At 37.6% G+C, this 26,203-nt stretch overlaps 1 protein-coding gene and 1 pseudogene across 4 annotated transcripts in view; both read left to right on the top strand.

Moving 5' to 3' along the window:
• Nucleotides 1-677: 677 nt before the first annotated feature.
• CCDC77 (coiled-coil domain containing 77) overlaps nt 678-26,203 on the top strand; it is a 38,403-nt gene continuing 12,877 nt past the window's right edge. Inside the window, exons 1-9 of one of the 4 annotated variants that reach the window (XM_069094359.1) lie at nt 679-856; nt 2,102-2,159; nt 4,812-5,040; nt 5,638-5,780; nt 6,654-6,750; nt 7,869-7,935; nt 8,679-8,767; nt 9,663-9,811; nt 25,790-26,036. In XM_069094359.1, coding sequence (XP_068950460.1) covers nt 2,119-2,159; nt 4,812-5,040; nt 5,638-5,780; nt 6,654-6,750; nt 7,869-7,935; nt 8,679-8,767; nt 9,663-9,811; nt 25,790-26,036 — 1,062 coding nt within the window. In that variant the 5' untranslated portion in view covers nt 679-856; nt 2,102-2,118. Of the gene's footprint in view, nt 871-2,101; nt 2,160-4,783; nt 5,041-5,637; nt 5,781-6,653; nt 6,751-7,868; nt 7,936-8,678; nt 8,768-9,662; nt 9,812-25,789; nt 26,037-26,203 lie in introns of all 4 variants that reach the window. The other 3 variants (XM_069094361.1, XM_069094360.1, XM_069094362.1) reach the window with 3 other exon arrangements.
• LOC138165932 (vesicle-trafficking protein SEC22a pseudogene) lies at nt 13,731-25,926 on the top strand (annotated as a pseudogene).

Genomic DNA, 26,203 nt, shown 5'->3' with positions numbered 1-26,203 from the left:
AGCTCATTATGAGGCATAGGAGGGAGAATTTTGTGGAGAACCCTCCCCACCCCAGCATGTTGGGTGGACCCCTTATGCCTTATTTGTGAAAGATGGACGAACCTCACATTATCAACAGCAGTGGATGGATGCGTTGTAATGTGCATGGGAGAAAAATGAGAATGTAAGATTTCAGTGGAGAAAACAGTGATACCTCTATTGCTGCTTTTTTTTTTTTTTTTTTTTGTATTTTGCTTTTTAGAGGGGGGAAGGCTGGGCAATTGGGGTTAAGCAACTTGCCCAAGGTCACACAGATAGAAAGGGTTAAGTGTCTCAGTTTGGATTTGAACTCAGGTCCTCCTGACTCCATGGCCAGGGCTCTGAGCCATCTAGCCGCCCCCACTCTATTGCTGCTTACGGAGAGAAAGTAGTTTGGCTAAGGTTATGGCGGGTGCACGCTAGAATCGGGGTGAGCACATTTGGCAAACCGGCCCCACTACTCCTGGGGGAAGTGGTTTGGAGAAGGCAAAAAACTCCTGGCCTGAAGTGGTGTGAGAAGAGAGTAGAGAGAACTACATTTCCCAGCGATCTTTGGGGAAGTAAGCTGATACAGGTGAAATGTCTTGTGGGATGGGGAAGACGCGTGCCTGAAATTCACTGCGCCCTAATCCACTTTTCCATTGGTCGGGAAACCGAAGAGCACTGTAACCCTCAAGGTGATTAGTCGGTTTCTGTGGCGCCATGTTTCCCTCTCGTTCAACTTGGGTATTTCCGTTGGGACCCAAGATTCTGACAAATCGTAGTTTGTTTTGAGTGTAGGATCCCACAGAGCCCGGAGACTGAGGGAGACATTGTTGGCATCGGTTCGGAAGATCCGGTGAGAGGGAAGAGGTCTCGTTTTGGGGCCTGAATCCCGGGAGGGACGACAAGGGTGGACGCGGGGCAGGATCACTCCTCCAACCCTCCAGGGATCTTGGGGGAGGATCAGTGTCAGCTCCCCCATTTACAGATGAGGCAGCCGAGGTCCAGACTCTGGCCACCCGACTTGTTCCAGATCACACAGATACTAAGCATCAGAGTTAGGATTCGAACCCAGGCCCCAGATCCCAAGGCATTGTGATGCCCCCCGTCACCACAGCAGGCTTCGGAAAGGACAATTAGAAGGATCTTTGGGGTCAGCCCAGGAATGGCGAGGGACATTTGGGTGTCAGCAAGAGTTCTCGCAGGCTACGCCCCCTCCATCCGTTCTGCTTTCTTCGGTGAACCCTGATGTCACCGGAATTACACTAGGCCAAGACATTTCAGAGCGGAGGCCTGGTTTCTGGTTGTTCCAGATTAACAGCCCCTCCGATTTTTTGCTCAGTGCATTCAGCTGTGAGCAGTCTCCGAGAATGAAAAAATGAACTAAAACTCAGGCCCTGCCCTCCAGGAGCACCTTCCGTGAGGGAGGCAGAACGTATAGACATAACTTGTACATATGGAAAAATGGTGAAGTGGAAAGTGGAGGGCCACATAAAGCGCTGTTGGAGGAATTGGTCACAGTGGGAGTCCCGACGTGCCAGCTGATGAGACTTTTTACCAAAGTGTGATATAAATGAACAGGCTCTTGTACATAAACTTCATTAACATTTTATTGTGCCAGAATTTTACTGGCTCTGAAACAGATGAAGAGTTTTATTAATAATGAAAAATTTTGATGCCACTATCAAAGCCTTTACTACTTATTTTTCCTAGAAGGGGGAAGACAAAACCCAAAAAACCTATTGTTTTAAAGCTCTCTCCATGGCACACAGTCCATTAATCAACTAAGGAACTAATACCCATTTTATTGGTTTTATGCTAGAAATAGAAAAACATTAATTGACCAGATTGTATTAAGGGGAGAGATATAATTCTCTTGATTCAGTTTCCTGACTGAAATATTGCATATTCTGAGGCCAACTCAAAAGCACAGTAGAATTTCTTGTGAATTCAATGTAGTGGTAGAATTTTGAAACAGGTGGGCGTGTTAGATATCTAGTGATGCTACTGGGGAAATTATTAATGATGACTGGGTAATAGAAATTTTGTTCTGCACAGTTTCTTTTATGCTCACGTATTCTGAACTTTGTTTCTTTGGCAGGTGCTTGACAAAGCAGTATGAACCAGCATACCCCACCCTCTACTCCTGTCTCCAAAAAGTAAGTCTTCCCATTTTAAAGGGTTTAAGACTTAAGTCACATTTACTCTAGCCTTTGTCCAAAATAACACCTTTCTTATGGCAGCTGGAGGGATATATTTCTTGAACTCGGATTTGAAGGAACCTTATGTATTGGGAGAAAGAGACAGGGTAATAGAGTCCCAAAAGAGTTGTGGTGATTCCTAGTGTAACTCTTTTGGCTTCCCTAGTTCTCACTTTTATAGTATAGTTAGGGCAAGTGGGAATTGCCTCTAGAAAACTGAAATTTCCTGCAGTTTTTGCTTATGTAGAATTTACAATAAAATAACTTTGTATATTGATACTACTGGCTATTACCCAATACTGGGATACAAATTGTTTGTAGATTTAGCTTTGTCACCTGTATCTGTAGTAATAACTCACAGTTATATAGAACTTTAAGTTTTAAAATTAACTCTCCTCTGCAACAGCCATTTGAGATGAATATTTCAAGTATTACTAGCCTTCCTATAGTGTCAGAGACAGGATTTAAGCTCAAACTTCCTGACTACAGATGCAGAGCTCATTCTGATACACCATACCACCTTCTCATTGTAGAAATGGGAATTTTTTTTTTTTGCTTTTTGGAGAGGCAAGGCAGGGCAGTTGGGGTTAAATGACTTGCCCAAGGTCACATGGCTAGTAAGTGTTAAGTGTCTGAGGCTGGATTTGAACTTAGGTCCTCCTGACTCCAGGGCTGGTGCTCTATTCACTTTACCATTTAGCCTCCCCTCTTGCTGTTATTATTGTAATCAATTATATAGTTGTAGAAAGGACATGTAATTTTTTGGTTTTCCTTTCTTTGTTCTACATCATTTCATATGTTATTTAAATTCTTTATAATTTTCATTCTGTATGGTACAATAATATTCCAGTAAGTTTTTGTATCTTTCTGTTGTATGCAAGATACTATACTAGGCCCTGGGAATAAATACAAAAACAAAAGTGAAAAAATTCCTATATTTCAGGGGCAGCCGAGGGAGGAGAGAATATATAGAAAGGGGAAGGGGAGGTGGTCAAAGCTGCTGAGAGGTCAAGTTAAATATGAAATTAGAAAAGGCTATTGAATTTAGCAGTTAAGAGATCCTTGGGAACCTTAGAAGGAACAGTTTCCATTGAGTGTTAGGGTGGGAAACCAGGGTGTAAGAGTTTGAGAAAAGAGTGGGAGGTGAGGAAATGAAGGCATGTAAATGAACTTTTTAAAAAATAGATTTTTTTGTAACTTTTGCTTTAACATTGCTTTAAATTTCTTCTTTTATTCCTCATCCTCTTCCCTCCTACAAGGATATTCTAACAAAGAATTTGTTTTAAGGAAAAAAGAAGTGAAAAATCTATCAACATTTTGAAAAAAATCTGGAAAAAAAATGTGCTGTATTCCATCCCTGTGGATCTTCTACCTCTGCAAAGGAGTTGGGGAAAGGAAGAGCTACTCATGTTTCTTCTTTGGGCCCATTCTTGTTCTTTGTAATTTTGCAACATTCAACTGTTTTGTGGTTTTTGTTCTTTCCATTTACATTGTTGTAGTCATTCTGTATATTGCTTACTTGGTTCTGTTTACCTCATTCTCCATCAGTTTGTATAAGACTTTCCAATGATCATATTTGTTGTTTCTTACAGTACAATAATACTCCATTGCATCCACATTCCCTACTTTGTTCCTCAGTTGATGGACGGTAGATGATCCTTCTAAGGGCTTGGCTAGACGAGGAAAGGGCAGCTAGGTGGCACAGTGAAAAAGTGCTGGGTCTGGAGTCAGGAAGACCTGAGTTCAAATGCATTGACCCTGGGCAAGTCACTTAACCCTGTCTGCCTAGTTTCCTCATCTGTACAGTGAACAGGAAAAAGAAATGGCAAACTACTCCAGTATGTTTGCCAAGAAAACCCCAAATGGAGTCATGAAGAGTTGGACATGACTGAAAAAACTGAACAACAGCAAATGCAAGGAAACAGAGATAAAGGATAATAGCTTGAGAGTATGACTTTCAAGTAAAAGTTATTTATTGCTTAAGGAGACCTGGGCATGTCTGTAAGCAGTGGAGATGGAATCAGTGGATTTAATTTTGTTTAATGCCTACTATGGGCTAGACATTGTGCTTGATTGAAAACAAAATGAAGAACGTGCTTAAGGAGAAAAGATAAGATGGGGTCAAGAGTACAAGGGGAGGCATTGACCTTGGCAACAAAAAGGGCTACTTCATCCAAGACTGTAGTGAAGAAGAAAAGAATAGGGAATCATGGAGAGGACTTTTGAGGCATAGATTAGGGAAAAAGAAGGAGTCTGTGATGGATGTCCTCTAAAACTTTTTTTAATGATATCAATAATTTACTCCCAACTCCTTGAAATATTACTTCAGATCCATAACCAACACAAATAATCTTAAAAACCCCACCTGTCTTAAAAGAAAAGTTTTAAGTGTGTTTTTAAAATGGCTTATTAAAAGGTGGAGTTATGGGATTCAGAATTTAAATATTATTCAATACAAGATTTGTTTGGACTAGCTAATCATATCACCCAGTATAGTGTAATCAAATCTCTTTTAACTTTCAGGATATTAGAATCTAAGTATACCAGATTCTAAGAATTCCATAAATATTAACAAGCTTCAGTTTTCATTTTTGTGATGATTTCATTTAGGTTACCAACCTCCCAGAGCCCTCCCAGACACTGTGCTGCTTCTGGGACAAAATCTCCTATGGATTCAGAGGAGTCAACTCCCCTGCCCTCCATTACTGAACGTCTAAATTTCATCTGCCCATCCAAAGAATTATTGGAGTATTACCGAAGAAAGATACATGAGTTTGATGAACAAAATGAAGAGCTGTTGAGAAAACTGGAAAAATATACCCACATGTACAAGGACCGAGTAAGAAAAAACAACGTAGTCCTCATTCAAGTCTTTTTCACTAAGTTTGTTCTTTAAATTATAATTAGAATGTGTATGCCTGTAGGAAGTATCGACTTGTGTCCAGAGTGGGTAGCTATAAAGAATGTTGTATTAAAATAACTTAGTCATACCGAATCCTGGGATATGTGCTTCCCATAGGCTCTACCCCTCCCATGGGAGATGGTGCTAAAAGGTTTTATGTAAGATTCTGATGTTTGATACATTATTCACATAGCCCTTGTATGGAGCAAATTTACTTTAAATGTTCCCTCACCTATTTGGTACCAGCTGGTACAAATAACTCAGGTCCAAATTCCTGTTAGAATGTTCTGTATTGATCATTGCATCTCAAAACACTCTTTCAGAAACTGACTTCCAGCACCCTGCCACATGGTGGCTGATTGCCTTAATGTAATCTCGTGAATCATTCTCACAACACTTAAATATTATGACGCTTTTTATACTCTGGAACTGTATTGAATGTTACTACGGTATATGAACTAGATAGGGTTATATTTAGGAGATACCCTCTGAGGCTCAGGATCATTTCATCTGCCTTTTTTTTTTTTTTGGTAGCACAAACTGGAGTTGGAAATCCAGCAGAGGGAGGAAGAGATTGCTGAGTTACAGAAAGCCCTAAGTGATATGCAGATCTACCTCTTCCAGGAGCGCGAGCATGTGTTACGCCTCTACTCAGAAAATGACCGATTAAAAATCAAGTACTGAGCAGAAATGGGGGATCATAATACCCTAGAGTTAAAAAATAGAAGGGACCCTAGAAATCATCTAGTTCAACCCCCTTTTTTTACAGATGAGAAAACTGAGTGCCAGAAAGTTTAAATAAATTGCCCAAGGTTGCACAAGTGGGGATTTGAACCCAGAACCTCTTGTTTCTCAATCTAGTGCACTTTTCACTCTGCTGGAAGCTGGCAGCAGGGGAGGTTTCAAATATGCACTGAAGAAAACCAATTTTTTTTTCATTCTTTCTAGTCATACTGTGTAACATTGCTTTTAGTGATTTAAAAGGAAAAAAAGTCTATATATAAATCCCATTTCCTTTCCAGTGATAGCTAAGAAAACATTTCAAAGTTTTTCCTTCTGAACTTCCATGTTTTGTTATCTGGACTTTTATGAGATTAGAGCTGAAGCATTGTTAGTGATCTTAGATACTTACTAACTGTGTGACCCTGGGCAAGACAACTCCAATTGCCTCCACCACCACTCCCCAAAAAAAGAAAGAAATATATAGTGGTACTATTTATAGTAGATCATTAAATTTGGAATCAGGAGACTTAGGTTCATAACCAGACTCTTAACACTTACTAGCATTGTGACTGTCAACTTTTCTGAGCCTCAGTTTTCTAATTATAAAATTGAAGATGATAATTCTTATACAACCTTCTTCATTAGTTAATTGTGGTGAAGAAATTTCTTTGTAAATTTTAATGCAGAATGTAAATGTGAGTAGTTTTTATTTCTGACAGTCCTCTAGAAACAGGCTGACTTTGTTTCTTCAAGAGAGAATGCCCAACAAATGGAAAAGGGTATATGTTCTAGGAACAATTATTTATAATATTCTCTGGTGATTATAGGGAGCTAGAAGACAGAAAAAAAATTCAACATCTCTTGACCTTAGTGGGAACAGATTCTAGAGAAGTAACTTATTTTCACAAGGAGCCTCTACACAAAGTAAGTGATTATTGGGACAGCCTGGTCAATAAGATTTTTTTTTTTATGAGGTATGGGACTCAAGGTTATAGAAACAACCTAGAGCAATCAAAGCAATTGTGACCAAAGTCTGTCATGGGTCGAACTGGATGGAGAATCCAATACAAAAACCTTTAATCCTCATTTTTATAATAGCTGTGTTTTAACATAAGTAATTCATTTGACAAATAGTTATTGAACAACTCCTTTGTGTAAGGCACTATGCAAATTGTTTTATCAAGTATAGAGAATAAGATAGTCTTTTCCCTAATGGGGTTTATAGCCCATTAAGCTAGGGCTATAAACACATGTACACATAAAATACAACATAGAATATGAAAGTATAATAAGAGTCAGGGTAGACCATAAGAAGGAAAGATTACTCTTAGCTAAGGGTATCAGGGAAAGTTTCATGGCAGAGGTGGCATTTGAACTGGGCCTGGAATGAAGGGTAAAAATTGGAAAGTCTGGGCTATAGGAGAAGAGCATTCCAGATATAATAATTTATAAATTTAAAAATGTGTATATAATCTAAGTTTTTTAAATGTAAGTTTTTTTTACAGATTTATGTTTATAATCATTATTTCCTCCTTTGGGACTCTCTACCTGACCAATGTTAAGAATAAAACTCCTTTTGTTATTTGGGTAGGGAATTTGGGAACTGAGGAGAATTTATCTCTGCTGGTAAGTTTTTGTTTATGGTACCTTGGTTTATATATCAGATGGATTTTAAAGTTCCTTAGAGTAGGAAATCATCCTCTAGTGACATTTTGGCTACGTGATAACTGGATGCCATGTGGAAACAGCAAGAACTCTGTTTTCTTTCAAAGATTAAGAAAGATTAAGATCTTGGGACACAAAGAATAAATGGCTTGCCTGAGCTCAGGGTCAATCAGGGCCATACTTTGGTATAAACGGAAGTACAAACCCCAAGCCTTAGTTCCTCTGCTTTGTACATGGAGTCTCATGCTTAATTTAGTTCTTTTTACATCTGTATGCAACGTGGTGAATATACTGTGGGGATGATATTTGATCTTAGAGGTACATGTTGGAAAGTGAAATGTTTTCTCTAAAGGGAATGTCCCTTTTGATTCTTTCAGGTCACTATTCCCCAAAAGACTGTTCATTTCAAGCAGCCACATGAACATGAGTTCATTTCCAAAGCAGGTACCAATGAGCAAACTTTTTTTCTTAGAATCCAAACAGCTAAATGAACATTTTTTAAAAATACTGTACAATAACAGTTCTATTTTTTTTTGTGAGACAATTGGGGTTAAGTGTGTGCTCAAGGTCACACGGCTAGTAAGTGTCAAGTGTCTAAGGTCGGATTTGAATTCAGGACCTCCTGACTCCAGGACCAGTTTTCTATCCACTGCACCACTTAGCTGCCCCTTTACAATAATAATTAATACTGATAATGATGATCTGGTGGTACTCTGAATATTCTGAAGAGCTTTGTAAGGAAAAATTCAGTTTTGTTCAGTGTGGTTAGTATTGTATATTACATTTCTTTTGAAAATTAGTAATTCAAATGTGATATGTGTGTGTATGTATATGGCAGTTCTATTCACCAGATTTTAAAATTAATATGAATATCCTCAAACCACCTGGATAAACAGGAATTACTAATAAAATAGATCCTGCTCAGATGCAGTACTCTGCAACTCAATTCAGTAATGAAATGGGTATTGTTAATCAGGAGGCATCCCACAGAGTTCCTTACTATGTTTTTTGGGGGAAAATACTGTGATTGCTGTAAAATTTTCTTTTCTCTCCTTTTTCTATTAGACTCTTTTCTGAGATCAGACTGAGCACCTCAGCTTTTCCTTGCTAGCATAAAATGGGTAACTGCCCATCTGGAATAAAAGCCACATAAGTTATTTTCCCAACTAACCTGTTTTCTACTGCAGGTACTAAAAGAAACTTAGGAAGATCAAAAAAAGAGACACAAGAAAGTCCTGAGAAATACCAAAGAGACAATCAGACACTTGTGCTGCAGGTAGAAAATATCTGTTGGTAAACAATGACAGCTTCTGTCTTCCACAAATTTAAAATCTTGTTATGTTTTAGGGACCCACTTACCACATATATTTCTCTGCTGTTTACTGTAAGATTAAAGAAAACAGACATAATTTAAACATTTCAAAACTCCTGCTTCCTGACTGTATAAAGACCTGCTTTGGGGTACTCTAAATTCTTAGCCAACATTAAGTGTTAAATTTCTTTGTTATTGGGATAAGTTATATAGAAACTGAGAGGAATATCCTTCCTGCCAAATTGTCATATATGACACATCCGCTATGTAACAGATAGGTTGTGAAGTTCCTTAGAATAGTGACTCTTCTTCCAGTGAGATTTTGACCACTTGGTAACTGAATGCCACATGGAACCAGGATTCTTTATCTATACACTGGAAATCCTGGCTCTATGAAGGTAATCCAATTGTTTAAGTAATATTTTCTAACTATAGGTATTGACTGCAGTTGGACTTGACAGCAAGATCCATAGAGGGGAGTCATATAATTATTTCGTTATAAGGTGACTGTTGTCTTCAACCAAAAAAACTAAAGAAAGATTCTCTATGTTCCCTGCCTATCTAGAGGGCTCTTAGCTTGTCTCAGTTCCCACAAAGGAATATTAGAGCCGAAGGATTAGGAAAAAGGCACTGGGTTTTCCAACAATATAGTCCAAACTAATTGTATAGTTGATTATTTTGTTGTGTAGTTTGGGCCCGATAAAGACACTTCAAAGAAAGGTCTGTTTAACATTTTTGTTATTTTGTTAATGTTGCTGCTGATTATTAATTTTCCTAGAAAGAGATTTAGCATCTATTCTTGTGAGTAGTTGTCAAGGGGAGTAGAGCTGAGTATTTTACCCCTTGTTCATCTTTCTAGGTAGAAGCACTGCAAGCTCAGCTTGAAGAGCAGACCAAGCTTGCCAGAAACCAGGTTGAAGGACTTTTAGAAGACCGACGCATCTATATGGAAGAAGCACAGGTTCAGCATGAGAGAAACCAGGAGAGAATCAAAGTGCTGACAAACAAGTGAGTGCCTAGGAGAGGCTCTACTTCTGTTTTATTTTCCCTGAATAGTTTAAAATTAGGTAATTTTTTACTTATATGTTGTCTTTTTTGTTATGATGATGATTATTACTTTGGTATAATAAAGAATCACAGAATTAGGAGTTTCAGAAGGTAAAGCATCATAGATTTAGAGCTGAAAGAGATTTTTAACATAAAGTAGTCCAAGCTTCTGCCTTAGCTCCTAAACATGTGCAAAGGTAGAGAAAATCATTCAGCTATTCTGATTGACTCTGTTACAGATATGTGTTACATAGGCTCAAATGGACCCTCACTGCTGCTAGGTAATCCTTCTACACCTCCTTTATCAACTCATTATTTTGCTATCTGCAGCAGCAATTCCAAACCTTTGCATCATTCCTCGAGCCTTTCATGTTTCCACCTTTCCTGCTCTTTCAGCATAGAACCTTGCCTCACATTTTATAGAAGAAGCTCCCTCTTCTCCTTTCTTCCTCATTTCATATCATATGCCTTCTGCCACTCTCCTCTATCTCTGTTTTATGATTCCTTTCCAAGGCTAACCCCTTTGCCTACCCAAGAGATCTCACTCCATTTCAATCTTATCACTTATTTTCAGTCTCTGTCTTCTGACTCATTTCCTACTGCCTACAAATGTGCTCATGTCTCCCCTATCCTGAAAAAAAACCCTTACTTAATTTTCCCCACCCCAACCCCTCCCCTGGTCCCACCCACCCACCTCCCTCAATCAACTCTAGTGTCTTCCTAATGCCTCCAGGATCAAATACAAAATGCTTGCCTGGCATTCATAGCCCTTCAAAACCTAGACTCCTACTACATACTGGACATACTACATACTACTACATATTCCCCTGCACATACTGTTCAGTCCAGTGATGCTTGGCCTCTTGGCTGCTCTATGAACAAGACACTCCAAGTCTTGGCTCTGAACAGTTTCTCTGACTCTCCTCCATGCCTAGAATGCTCCCTTTCCTTACCTCCTCCTTAGGATAGGGGTCATTCTCAAATAAAGTGAACCATTTTCTTCAGATCAACCTCTTTCAAGCTCACTGTGTTATGTTGCCTTTGCCAGTGGCTCTATTTTTAAAGTAGTTATATTCAGCTTGTAGTCCATGGGAAAGTGGGAGGTGCATAATGAAATCAAGTCAACAATATATGTAGATAAAGTGACGCCAGGCTTGTAAAGCAAGGATTTTATAAACATGATTTACTGGTTTTACAAGAAAAAAACAACTTATCCTCAAGTTCCCATATAGCCTATCACTCTTTGTCCCAATGTTTTCTGCTAACTGTATTGTAAAAGTAGGTTCTATTTTCCCATAGGAATAGTGTCACAATTGATTGTATTTGTGACCAAAGATCTGGCTTGAGATGCATCATGTATATAATAATTATAAATAAGAGTAGCTTAGAGTTATATATAACAGAACAGTAATACTTACAACTAGAAAAAAACTCTTTAGATTTACAAAACTTTTTCATATATATCATCTCATTCATACATATCATCTAATAACAACTCTATGAGTCAGTACAAGCAGTATTATCATGTCATGAAAGCAAAGATACAATAACCATAAATCTCTTGTATCAATAGGAGGAAAAGGTACTAATTGCTACCATATGTGCTATCCTCCTTTTAATATATTCCAGACCTGTACTGATTCGTTTATACTGTTAGTACTGTCTTGTAAAGAAGTCGTATTTAACTTGTGCTCAGCTACTGTCCTCACATTTTTTTTCTTTTTCATAAAAACCTTTTTCCATTCTGATCTTGTATTTGTATTTTGGCATTTTTCCTTAACCTTTTACTTTTTCTTATTCAATTTTCTTGTTCAGTTTTTAATACTTTTTTTTCTGAATTTAAACACTTCTCAAAAGGTCTTTCTATACACACAGCAAAACAAAAAAAAAGAATTATGTATTTGAAACAGTATTTCATTTTGCTTGCTTTTTAAAAAAGTATATTATAATTCTCTCCTTATCTGTACTTCCTTCTGAACTTCCTTCTGTTGTCTGCATCTTAAGAAATATTTCAGTGCCCTTTCCTTTTTGGCATCACTTTTGCTAACTCTTCCTTTCCCTTAAAAAATTCCTCCATGCCCATTAAAAACCTAAAGAAGGGGGCAGGAAAGAAACTGTAAAAATAAGTATTAGTCAAACAAAACAAATCTGAATAAAATGGCCGTATCCAGAACTATATGTCTCTGCACTTTGAGTTCATTACCTCTTTATTAGGAAGAGGTAAATAATAGTCTTCCTTTGGAAACTTGGTTGGCAATTGCTTTGATCAGTGCTTTAATCATTTAAAAATGTTTTTTCTTAGGGGCGGCCAGGTTAACCCCGATTGCTTAAAAAAAAAGGTTTTTTCTTTACAGTTGTTGTCTTTGTATAAATATTCTTCTGGTTCTAATCATTTTACTCTGCATCCATTCAAACTACCTAGAATTCTTTAAAATTATTTTGTCATTTCATACAGTACAATAATATTCTATTATATTCATATAGCACAATGTTTTTATTCCTTAATTCATAAAGATCCCACTATAATTCTGGTTCTTTGCTTTTCTTCCTCCTGCCCTTTGAATCCCTTCTTCTGGATCATGAAGTTTGTTTTGTTTGTGACTATTCCCTCCTAGATATTATCTTCCCTCTTAGCTACCCCCCTCCCTTCCCTGCTTATTTACTTGTTGAGTTTGAGTATAGTGTATGTGTTCAGCCCTCTTTCATTTGTTTTGGATAAGAGTGAGCTTCATATGAAGTGTTGCCCCACTCACTTCTTCTATACTCTTCCCTCCCACCTCTCTGATGAAATCTAGCAAGTTCTACCCCCCTCTTCCAATTTTTTGTACTAGAGCATTCCTTTTATCCTCTCTTCACTTTCCTTCCTTAAAATCCTCAGAATGGAACAACCAATTCACCCCTAAAGTGCTTAAGGGACACACTTATTTTTTCTCCCACTATTAATGTTAGCACTGCTTCCTTGTACAACCCTTTCCAGTTGCTTACATAAATTTTCTTTTTTAGGTTTCTCTGGACTTTTGTGTTTGCTTTTCAAAGTACCTATTTAGCTCTAGTCTTTGTATCAGCAATGCTTGAAAGTTCTCAATTCTAAAGTCCTCTACTTTAAAGGTCAATTTGTTTGCTATAGCATTATATCAGCTTTTCAGGAAAGTTATTCTTAGTTGTAACCTTGTATCTTTTACCTTTTAAAATAATTGTATTCTAAGATCTCCTGTAGTTTATCTTAGAAGCTACCAGATCTTTTGTAATCCCAACTGTAGTTCCTTGGTGTGTGTAGTATCTTCCTATGGTGATCTGGATTTGGGCTAGGATACAACTGGGACTTTTTGGTTTGGGGTTTCTTTCAGAAGGTAATCAGTAGATTCTTTCTATCTGTACTTTGCCCTCTGATTCTAATAGATCTGGGCAGTTTTCATTTATGATTTCTTGAAATACAGAGTCCATTTTAAAAAAAAATTATAGTTTTCAATAAGTCTAGCTATTCTTAAATCATTTCTCTTTGAGTTCTTCTCTAGGTCATTTGTTTTTGCTATTAGATTCCTTATGATCCTTTCAGTCTTTTGATTCTGTTCTAATAGTTCTTGCTTTCTGATGGAGTTACTGATTTCTCTTTGGTCTATTCTAGTTTTCAAGGATATGGTTTACTATTCTTCTAAACTATTTATTCTCATTTCTTTTCTCTGGAGCTTTTATTTCTTATTTTATTCCTTACTTAATGTCTACTAGGTGGAAAATAAATTTTTTTTCACTATAATTCCCTGTTCACATTTGTTAGTTACTTGCTCCTTCTTTTGGGGATTTTTAGATTTACAGTAGTTTTTTATTTTGCCAGGCACTTTCTTTGATTTATTTATCTCTTCGGCTTTGGTTTCTGTACTGAAACTTTGTTCCAGGGTCAAGTTCCAGCTCCTCTAACCCCTTTGGGTGGGGTAGTGGGGTATGCTTGGTCTTGCTTTGGGTCCCCTGTATTTCCTGTCTTGACCACCACTTCCTGGGTTGGGGCTCCCCTGGATCTTTGAGGCTCAGAGTACTGGATCCTCAGGTCATCTGTGGCAGAGGTTCTTAATTTGGGGTCTGTGAACTTGTTTTTAAAAAATATTTTGATAGATCCTTCCCAGGGGCAAGAGTGCTCCCAGATCCCATGATACATCACATGTTGCATCACACAGAGCAGCAGGTTTCAGCTCAGCAGGTCTTTTCTGTTTGTTGAAATGTCTATGGTTTTATCTGCTTCAGTGGTTCGTATACACGATGGATTACTGCTTTCTGTTTCTACTGATTATGAACAAAGCATGGGAGTGCAGGAATGCAGAAAGTATTTTAAATTACTCTCAAAGAAACTTGGTCAGCTTCCTAATAGATGTACACTGAAAACTGGATGATACAATATTAATTTTATTAACTCCCTGGGAGTGAGTTACATGATGCTATGTACCCAAATTGCCCAGATGTCTTTCCTGGATGAGTTTCAGAAGGAATTCATCAGTACTTACATGATGAAGACAAATACTGCTGTCAGACCATACTGTTTCATTGAATTTGATAACTTCATCTGAAGAACCAAGCAGCAGTATAACAATTCCTGGTCCCTTTCAACAAACACCAAACTTTCTGACATGCAAATAGAAATCGAGCACCTTATCAAGTTTCCATATGTGAACTGGGAGCAGCCAATGGATTCACCTCTTCGTTTTCTGTGGAATGTGAAAGTGCTAGTTAGATTTCTTTTGTTCACCAGTGATTGGAGCCAGTGACTGCCAGAGATTGTGGTATTTATTCTTAGTCTCTTACGTGGGACTCTGAATTTAATTTGAGGCTTTGATGCCATAGAAAGTCTCTTCCAGAATGGTGGTGAGAATTTCAGTTGTCTCGTGTTTTGCCTTGGAACAGCAGCTTATCTATACCAGTGCTGTTTGCTCATCGGCTGCACTGACTGGAGGGATGTAAAAATCTTTCTTGACTTTATCTTTGCAACACATAGCTATCTGAACCCAACAACCTCTGGCAGCTTTTCTTTAATGTAACTGTAGGAGTATTTGTGACACTCTGGATCTGGCTAAGGCGATCCCAGGGCAAGTCCACCAATTAGAATGGCTAAAACAAGCCCAACATTTGCCTGCATCAGCTGCCTAGAAGGGTGAAGAGAGCCTCCTACTTGTCAGTGAAAATTTCCACCAGACCAGGTATGAGAAGCTTTATTTTTCCTCCTTTCTCCACCTTTTTGTTATTCAAAAACAACATAACTTGCCTCTGAGTATTCCTGCCTTGGAAGTCTTCCAAAAGTCTTTGAAAACATTGCTGGCTGAGGGATCATCATCACACAAAAGACAGGCCTCTTTGCTCTGATAACTTGTGGAAGGACAAAGTAAATTTGGGAGATACTAGTAGAAAGCAACACAAAAGCTTTTCTGAAAAAATTCAGTGAAAATATGAATATAATACTAGGTCTCCAAACCAACTGTGAACCAGTACCAACATTGATTTTTGTCTCTGTGAGGCAATAATACAGATTAAATAAAAAGATGCTATGGCATACTGGCAAACTTATGTGAAAAAGTAGTTACTAAGTGTTAGACTATTTGATTATACACTAATGGGAACATGCATTTGTGCATTTAAAGGGGATTTTTTGTTATTGTTTTTTTAAAGTTTTCTCTTGAATTCTCAACCCTAGAAACTACCCAGTTATAAAAATGGTGCTGGCAGTCTCACCTAGGTGGGAACTTTAGAAATATTTGAGAAGACAGTGACGTTTATAAACTGTTTGTGTGGAATTTTGGAAGTGACCATTACTAACAAGTGTTACTCACATTTACTATAAGGCAGAAAGTACACCTATCTCTCTAGAAATGGTACTAACTTTCAGTGCTTATAGATATAAGCCATTAACTGTCTCAGTAGTCCTCCTGATAAAATTGTAAAAGACATCCAAGTGCTTTGAAAGTCCTCATTGTTAATCCAGGCATAAAGAAAAACTGCCTACACTTGTAAAATCTGTGAGACACCTATACTGCTTTTGGCAACTGTATTCATTAATGTCTCATTTTTTAAAAAAATGAAACCAAAAGTTTCCAGGCAGAAAATTTTAAGGTAGAAGCAGCCTGAGATAGCAAGAGGAATACTGGAGTGGGAGTCAGGAGGCTCATGTTGAAATCCTGGCTCTGCTCCTCACTGACCTTTGGCAGCTCACTGCCTCTTTAGGTTTATTTATTCATTTATAAAATGAAGGGGTGGTTGGATTTGAGAATTTTCAAGGTTTCTTCATTTCTAACATTTTATGGAATTTGGTATCATTGAAAAATCATAGACTAATGCTGTTGGCTAAAAGATAACATTTGCAAATAAAATAAGATGTCAGAAAGAAGCTGAGGAAAGACCAGGACACACAGGGAAATTTATCATTGTGTCCCTCTGTATATGATGTTAAATTTTTATAGATACCCACCCAAGCATTTTTATTCTATGCATATAATATAAACCTTAATTAACCAGAGCTTTTTTGCTGCAGTCAGTTTCTAAGAGGAGGAAGCAAAAGACAAGAAAAGCTGTTATCAGAATTTATTTGAATTTGAAAAAACAATACCAGGTAGGTGGTAGGGTCAGTACATATTCAGCCCCTTCTCTTATGATTGTACAAGAGTGATTCAGAATCATGACCCTGAGGCACTACAAGATCTTAAATCATCCAAGTAACAGGATGTGATATTCATGGAATATATGGATTAATAAGGTTTTCAATTTTAATTTTCAAAAAATTTTCAAATTTCAATTTCAAGATTTCAATAAGGATTTTCAACAATCATTGAAACAAGTTTTAAAATTTTTATGTCAGAAAGATTTTGTTCCCTTTTTCATCCTAACATTCTTACTTCTGCCAAATTGGTGGTGGTTTGTTGACTTAGGATTCTGTGAATCCCTGAGAGAAAATAAATTTTTGCCAAAGACACAGAGAAATCCTGGATGTTTGAATAGTTTTTCATATTACTTTTTTCTTCTAAGAACAATTTCTATCACATCATCTTCACACTACCAGGTGTGACATGGAAGATAGTTATTCTTTGTCCAGATTGTATAGAAGAGGACACTGAGGTACCAGAAAGTTGTGTGATTTACCCAAGGTCCTCCTAACTAAGCCAGCATTAGAGTGTGTACCTCATAACCCCAGGTTCTCAGGACTCCTTCCACTACAATGGGAATCATGGATGTTGTATTCACAGACTATAGTTTTTTTGAGTAAGAACTAGAGAATTTAGCCAGGGGTGGGGAACCTGCATCTTTGAGACCACATATGGCCTTCTAGGTCCTTGGGTGTGGCCTTTTGACTGAGTCCAAGCTTTACAGAACAAATCCTTTTTTTATGGACTTGAGGACCTAGAGGGCCACATGTGGCCTTGAGGCAACAGGTTCCCTACCCCTGGAGACTTTTTCATAGCAATAAGTCCACACTTCTTTTTGCCAAGTATTGGTATCTAATATAAGGTATCATGAGACTTTTTATTGTCCAAGATAGCTTGTGCTGTTAATGGCACAAAGACTCTTATTTTCCAAAAGCCTGACAATAATATAACTTATTTGCTCAATAGAACTGTGCTTTTATTGCTCCAGGATGTCAGCACTCAGGGGTTTTCATTTCTGGTCTTCTGTGTATATAGTAAGCTCTGTCCTCTTGACTAGAATTCCTCTTTCTGGGCTAGAAACAAGTATTTTGGAACTTAAAGATCTGTCTCTTATAAATACTGTTGCTTTAAGACAGAATATTTTTCTTTAGTTTTGAAGTTTTGCTGTGGTATAAAGGGAATGAACCATCTCCAAGTTAATGCAAAATAGGAGTGTTTATCACAGTTTTTAAATATGTGAAATGTTATCTTGAGTTAGCTACAGGATCAAAGACTCAATTAAATTAACTCCTTTAGAGGAATGCATCAGAAACAAAGCCCAATTTCTATTACGCTCCCTCTGAAACTCCATTAAGCCTCCAATCACAGGGGGAAGAATACTTTTAATTTCCCCCTTTTCTTTTTGGTGAGGCAATTGGGGTTAAGTGACTTGCCCAGGGTCACACAGATAGTTATGTGTCAAGTTTCTAGTTAGAGGCCGGATTTGAACTGAGGTCCTTCTGACTTCAGGGCTGGTGCTCTATCCACTGTGCCACCTAGCAGCCCCCATTTCACCCTTTTCTTGAAGGCCACAAGTACCCTCTCTAGTATTAGGTACCTCATGCCAAAAATGGTCTAGGATAGCAGTTTTTATCCATCCTTTACTCCCTATGCATTAGTAACATCCCTGATGACTTGTTCTGGGGTGTAGGAATTATTGAATATATAACCATACTGTCTTATACTTGTTCTTTTTGTCTATTTAAAACCTGCTTCTGTTGACCTAGAAGTAGTTTTGTGTTCTGTGAGAGAGGAATGAAATTATTGCAGAAATTGTCTCCTCTGCACACAAACTCATAAACATAGCCCCACTCTAGAGACAAAATTCTCTAAAACTTTGTTATTTATGATTATGCCAAAGCTTTCCTCTTTTTCCCCAGTCTTTTTTGTTTGTTTTTTCCCCACTTAATAGTATTAATTTTTTCCAATTACATGCAAAGATAGTTTTCAACATTCACTTTTACAAGATTTTGAGTTCCAAATTCCTTAAGATAGCATGCAGTCTGATATAGGCTATATGTGTACAATCATATTAAACATATTTCCACATTAGTCATGTTGTGAAAGAAGAATCAGAACAAAAGGGAAAAAATAGTATGCTTTGATCTGCATTCAGACTCCGTAGTTCTTTTTCTGGATGTGGACAGCACTCTCAATTATGAGTCCCTTGGAATTGTCTTAGGTCATTGCATTGCTGAGTCTGTCAAAGTTGGTCATCACACAGTGCCGCTGTTACTGTGTACAATGTTCTCCTGGTTCTGCTCATTTCACTCAGTACCCGTTCATGTTAGTCTTTTCAGGTTTTTCTGAAATCTACTTGCTCATCACTTCTTATGGAACAATAACAGTCCATTACATTTATATGCCACAGCTCGTTTAACCATTCCCAGTTGATGGGCATCCCCTCAATTTCCAATTCTTTGCCACCACAAAAAGAGCTGCTGTAAATATTTTTGTACATGTGAGTCCTTTTTCCTTTTTTATGATCTCTTTGGGATACAGACCTTAGTAATGCTATTGCTATCTCCCATACTCTTTAGGATATTGTAATTTTCCTGTTTCCGAGTACAGTAAGCATATCACTACCACATTAAAGGTGGAGTTTAATTTTATTTTACCATTCTGGCTTAAAAGTTGAAATAAATCTCCTGATCGTTAAAAAAAATTGTTTTGATAAGTGCATTTCAATATAATTGGCTTCCTTTGCAATCCTACACATTTTATTTTATGCATTTAAAAATAACCTGATTTGGGGTCCATATACTTACTAGCCTGCAAAAGGGGCCCATAATGCAAAGAAAGATTAAGAACTCTTATTCTGTTGCATCTTAGGACAAGGTGCTAGTTCTTCAGAGTTCCTTTCGGCCCTAGCACTCCCTAGGCTTTCTGACTTCTATAAATCTTTTTTTAGGGGGCCCTCCACTTCTGTTGCCTCTTGTCGCTGAGTAACTGGGCTATGTGCTTGTGTTGTCTTTGCTGGTGGCCTCCTTTCCTATTGCTTATAGCCTTCTGACTGATTTTGTGTAGCTTGGGGCTTAGAGCAGGTGCTTTTACTGTAAATTTTCTGGGGGTTTCTTGATCATTATTCTGTTGTACACTCCAGATTTTTGCTGGAGTAGGACTGTGGGACCTAGGCAGTGTGCCTCCATTTACAAGTTATCTTCAATTTCAATTGCTTTTCTCACTATTTTTCCAATTTGTATGGTTGTTTGGAATCTAGCTTCAACTTTTGAGTACCCATCCTCAATTTGATATCACATATTTAAACATATTCAGTTTCTTTAACTGTTAATCCATAAAGATACTGAATAGAATAGATCTCAGGATTAATCTCTGTAGGGTACAACTCACTGGTTTTGTTTTTTTTTACCCTTGAGTCACTTGTACAGTAATAGTCATAGTTTTTAAGATTATACATTCATAAATTATAGTTGAGAATGCCTTTGTGAAGTGATTAAAAGTCTTGTTTAAATCAGTTTATCTTTCATTTTTGTTAGACCTGTTGCTCTCTTACAAAATGAAACTTAATCTTGCATAATTTACTTTTCACAGAGCTATGTTGATTGCTTTATGATGTCTTCTATTCTTGTAGGTGTTTTCTGAGATATTGACATCAACCTGAATAATTTATAATTTATGGGGTTTTCCCTGTAAAGATCTTTAAAGATAGGTACAATATTTACCCTTTTCTAAATTCCAAGGGACTTACTATGTCTTTATTGTGCTACATGTGCTATTAATCTGTAGCCATGTGCCTAGAAGTGGTAAAACTTCCTAAAGGCTAATGGAATAGAGAATTGAATTGTGAGTTGTTGTGCTATATGTGATATAAAAACAAATTTGTGAACTTAAAAAAAAAACTTTTCAGGGGCAGCTAGGTGGCGTAGTGAGTAAAGCACCGGCCCCAGAGTCAGGAGGCCCCAAGTACTGTTCCGGCCTCAGACACTTAACACCCACACAAAAAAACTAGCTGTGTAACCTTGGGCAAGTTACTTAACCCCAATTGCCCTCCAAAAGGCAAAACAAACAAACAAACAAACAAAAAAACCTTTCAAAGCTTAGAAAAAATCTAGTGGGAGTATAAAACATGGTCTCTTACCTTCAAGGAATTTAACAGTCTGACTGAGAGAGAAAAGTAAGCTACATGAAATAATTAGCACATAGTATAAGGGAGATGATTTAAGTGCTGAATTGTGTGATAGACTAGAAGTGTTATAGAAGTTCAGTATGGTATGTAATCAATAGAGAAATAACCTCAGAGTCAGGAGGACTTTATCCTTATATACATTCGCATTATTTCTCATTGCCACTTCCAGACTCTCCCTCTACCATTCTCCCTCAGAAACCTCTCCTCCTTTAAGGTTCACTTAGTCCATATTTATCATCCCATTAAAATTCTGATAGCTTGTAGCTATCAACCTTCAGAACACTCTCCTTTCCTCAATGAGTTTAGTGTCTTGATCATTGTATTTCTTTGTACCCTAACTTAATGCCTTCATACTAGACTTACTGGTACATCCTCAAACACTTGACTTTCTACTTCTTCAGCTTACTTATTTCCCATGACTTACTCTTCCACTCCACCTCAGCTACACACAGAACTTTCTATACCCTGGATCTTGCCATCACCACAAGTGTTCTAATTCCATATTCATGAGTTCCCAAATTCCTTTATCTGACAATATCTTTTATCATTCTGCCTTTCCCTTTGCCTAACAACCGCTACCTCTCATCTTGGTTCTCACTATGACCTCCAGTCCCTTTATCCTCATTTTTTTCCCAGACTATCACCCTATCACTCCCTCACTCCCAGTTCAGGTCTCCATTCTCTCTTGAGTCTCTTTACCACCTGCTATGGCTGACCTTGCCCTGCTTAAGTCTTGGAGTACTCCTACCAGCTACTGCCTTTGCTGTGCTTATATGCTGCTTGAACAAAGCAGGAGAAAATCATGAAACCATGCTGCCTGGGTCCACTACAAATTTATGTTACATAATTCCAACTGGGCTCTCTCTGTGGCGTGGCAGTCCTTTTATACTTCGCTAATCAATTCACTCACCATAGCAGGTTTTCCAGACCTTTTTGTTCCTTCTTAAACCTCCTGTTGTTACAACTCCCCACCCCCCTCAGCTGATAACCTTTCCTCGCATTTCACTAACATTTCAAAAACTAACACCTTGTGCTACATTCTTGCCATGGCAAACCCATCAGTATGCACAAGTGATCCTATTCCTGATTTCTTAGCTGATTGACCTATCAGCCCCACTCTCAAGAATCTCCAATTGCTCCATCTACTGACTGCCTCCTTGCTACTTAGAAGCATGCTCATGCTGTACCCATCTTCAGAACCCTTATTATTCTGAATAGCATCTTTCTTTTCTCTGTCATGGATAAACTTGAGAAGGCCATCTAAAATTCGTACTTCTACCTTCTTTCCTCTCATTCTTGTCTTAACTTTCAGTAGTCTGGCTTCTGATCTCAACGATAAATGAAACCACTCCCTTCAAAGTTATAATGATCTCTCACTTGTCAAATCTACTAGCCTTGACCTTCTCTGTAGCCTTTGACACTATTGATCACTCTCTTCACCTGGAACTGTGATTTTCCTTCAAGGCTGCCTTCTCTCTCTATTACTTCACTTAGCGATCTCATCAGTTCCCCTGGATTCAATTATCATCAATATGCTGATGATTTCTCAGATCTGTAGATATAGCCTTATTCTTTCTAGGCAGCTAGCTAGGAAAGGGGTGCAACTAGGTAGTGCAGTGGATAGAACACTGGGCTTGGAACCAGGAAGACTCATCTTCTTGAATTCAGATCTGGCCTCAGAGACTTTACTAGCTGTGTGACTCTGGGCAAGTCACTTAACCCTGTTTGCCTCATCTGTAAAATGAACTAGAGAAGGAAAAGGCAAACCAGTCCAACATCTTTGCCAAGGAAACCCCAAATGGGATCACGAAGCATTGGACACGAGTGAACAACAACAAAAACTGGGAAGCCATCTTTTCCATAGCTGGCACAAAGGAGAGAATGCTAGACCTGGACAGGAAGACCTGAGCAGATTGAAATTCAGACACTAGGTATATAATCCTGGGCAAGACTGCCTCAGTTTTCTCAACTGTAAAATGGAGATAATAATAGCACCCATCTCCCAGGATTGTTGTGAAGATCAAATGAGATAATATTTATAAAGTGTTTAGAACAGTGCCAGGAGCATGGGTGCTTAATAAGAAGGGAAAAAAAAGCAGATAAATGTGACTGATAAAATCCTGACATCTAAGATATGTAAAGAACCTCAAAATTCACAAAGGCTGTGACCTTCTAGTCTATTATGGTCAAAGTATATGAAAAGATAATTTTTCAAAAAAGGAAAGACATCTGATAAAGGCCTTATTTCTAAAATATAGAGAACTGAGTCAAATTTGTAAGACTACAATTCATTTGCCAATTGATATATGGTGAAGGAATATGAATGGATACTTTTCAGAAGAAGAAATTAAAGCTGTCTATAGTCCTATGAAAAAATGCTCCAAATCACTGTTGATTAGAGACATGCAAATTTAAACAACTCTGAGGTACCACATCATATCTATCAGATTAACTAACATGTCAAAATAGGAAAATGATAAATGTTGGAGAAGATGTGGGAAAGTTGGAACACAAATTCATTGTTGGTAGAGCTGTGAGCTGATCCAACCATTCTGGAGAGCAATTTGGAACTATGCCTAAAGGCCTGTAAAAATGTGCATACCCTTTGACCCAGCAATACATCTTCTAGGGCTGTATCCCAAGGAGATCATAAAAATGGGAAAAGGACCCACATGTACAAAAATATTTATAGCAGCTCTTTTTGTGGTGGCCAAGAACTGGAAATTGAGGGGATACCCATCAATTGGGGAGTATCTAAATAAATTGTGGTATGTGAATGTAATGGAATTCTATTGTGCTGTAAGAAATGATGAATAGACAGACTTCAGAGAAACCTGGAAAGAGTTATATGAACTTACATGAGTGAGGGGAGCAGAACCAGGAGAACATTGTACGCAGTAACAGCCACAGGACTGATTTTGATAGACTTAGCCCTTCTCAGCAATGCAAGGACCTGAAACAATTCCAAATGAATAGTGGAATGATGGAAAATGCCAGCCACATCCAGAGAACTATGGACTCAGAATGCAGAATGAAGCAGACTAATTTTCTTTTTTGTTTTGTTTTTGTTTTATTTGTTTTTTTTTTCTTATGGTTTTTCCCATTCATTATATTTTTTCTATGCAACATAACTAATGTGAAAATGTGTTTAATAGGAATATATGTGTAAAGTTCATATCAGATTGCAAGCTGTCTTGCGCAGGGAAGGGGAGAAAATTTAAAACTTATGGAAGTGAATGTTGAAAACTAAAAATAAATAATTTAATTTAAAAAAAAATTTTAAAAGGAAAGACATTTGCTTCTCTTGAAAAAAATAGTCAATCTGAGCAATCTTAGACATGCAAATTAAAATAACTTTTGAAGTACCACTCATACCCATTGTGTTGATGAAAAATAATCAAAAGCAATGAAATTCAGTAATATTGGGATTGTGGAGAAATAGGTTCACTTATTCATTTTTTATGAGATTGGAATCTTGTAGAATCTTTTGGAAGTTAATGTGGCAGTATATAGCAAAATTTATCAAAATAATCATATCCTTTGCCCTAATATTTCCATTATTGGGAATATACACTGAAAAATTGCCCTTAAAAAAACAGTAACTATCTCTAGAGACTTTCATAGCAATATTATTTGTAATTAGGAAAAAAATGTAAAAGCAATTGAAGTGTCTCGTAATAAGAACAGTTAAATTATAGTATATTTATTAGGTACTATAATGCAGTTAAAATTGGCACAAAATATGAAGAAGTAGGGGAAAACCTTTATGCAATAATGCAGAGTGACCAAAGCAAAACCAAAAGAACAAAGAACCCACTAACTGTAAGCACAAAGAGAAACAATGGGTGGAAGGATCATAAGATAGTGTTAGGACAACTTATAGGATGAATTTCGATATTTGGATTAGACAGTTATAAAGTAACTGATTTACCAGGATGGTACTGGTGTAAAGTATTACTTATGATCATTAAATTAATGCCTGAGAGGGGTTGTTTGCAGCAATAAGATGCTGAAAAAGGTAGAGGACAATTGGATAAAGGGTATGGGGAGAGTGATTCACATTAGTAAGGATACTTCTTTAATCTCAGGAAAGGAAGAGAACATAAGTGATGATGCTGAAAAATTTTGAGAAATAGCAACAGGGAGAAGGGAAGAAGTAATCAGAAGATTAAGTAGTGAAATAGGGGGCTAAATCAAATGCTGTAGGTGGGAGTGGGATGAAGAAATGATAGATAGGGCACAGTGATTGTTGAGCAGCAATAAGGGCCCTGCTGGAGTTATTCACATTAATTTATTATTAGCTGAAATCAACTGACAGGAGGAAATCTTTAGGCAAAGCAGGAGTGATTAGCCAAACATCTCATTCTGACTGTTCTAGAGCTGTTACTGCTCCCTTGGTATAGTTCTGTTCTATGTATTTCTTTGATTCTCTATATCACCTTTGTCTCTCCTTTCAATTTTAGTGTTGGAAAGACCATAAGAGTATATGACTAGAAAAAAAAATAAGGAATTTTATTTTAAAGTGACATTTAATGGGGCCAATAATGTAATTTAATTTTTAATGTTTCTGAGAACTTTTTAATCCAATCTTTGCATACTTGTACCAGTTACATATAAATATTCTTTCTAGACCTTAATGTGAGCAACAGGAAGTTCTTTTTTTTTTAAATGAACTGGTATATACAGGCAGGGCTGTTGTATTTTCCTTCTTCCTATGTTATGGACATCACAACTGAGGAAATTGAGGTGCTGCTATCCAGTGTTTCAGTGCACTTACACCCAACATAATAGAAGTGTGGTGGAGTGGGAAGTGCCCTGGGCCAAGAATCAGACCCAGGTCTCATTCTCACTCCACTATACGGCTTTGGGCAAGTCAGGCATTTCAACCTCTCCAAACTTCCATTTTCTTTAAGAAATGGGAATAGTACTTGCCCTGCTTCCTTAGAGTTGTTTATGGCAATCAGAAAGTGTGTATAAAAGCACTTTGTAAACTAAAGAACCACTAAGGTAGGACATTGTTCTTAAACAGAAATGGCTACATGTTCCTGTTGAATTCGAAGTCACATCTTATGTATCAGATGTAAAATGGGAGCATATAGGGAAAGGAACTCACTTCCTCATTTATCCCATTGTCAGTCTTCAACGAACCCAGGAGTTTCTCTATGAGAGCACTAAGGACTTCCTGCATCTCAAATTTGAAAATCAAGACAAAGAGAAGGAATGGGTGACTGAAAAGGACCATTTACTCTGGAAATTGAGCCAATACCAAAAGCAGCAGGAGCAAGCAGTACAGTATAATGAGGAACACTGTCAGCAACGGATAGTCGACAGTCTCTTGCCAGCGGTACAAGAGCTTCAACAGGAGCAAGATCAATATATTCAGGTAACTGTCTTTCTGCTCAGTCAGTAGGATTGATCCCTTCTTGTAGAACATGTGCACTTTTGGGGAGCATTGAAAAAATTCAGAAAAAGAGATACTGTCTGAGTTCCAGTAAGGACCCAGGGACTGGATCTTGGTTTTATTGGCATAGCAAACTCCTAGGGGAGGAA

The sequence above is a fragment of the Petaurus breviceps genome, unplaced genomic scaffold (assembly GCF_028583685.1).
Source record: "Petaurus breviceps papuanus isolate PSGF00001 unplaced genomic scaffold, PetGlider_PUasm1.0 216, whole genome shotgun sequence".
Lineage (NCBI taxonomy): Eukaryota > Metazoa > Chordata > Mammalia > Diprotodontia > Petauridae > Petaurus > Petaurus breviceps.
Note: the sequence above shows the minus strand (reverse complement) of the source record. Positions and strands in the feature narration are given on the sequence as shown.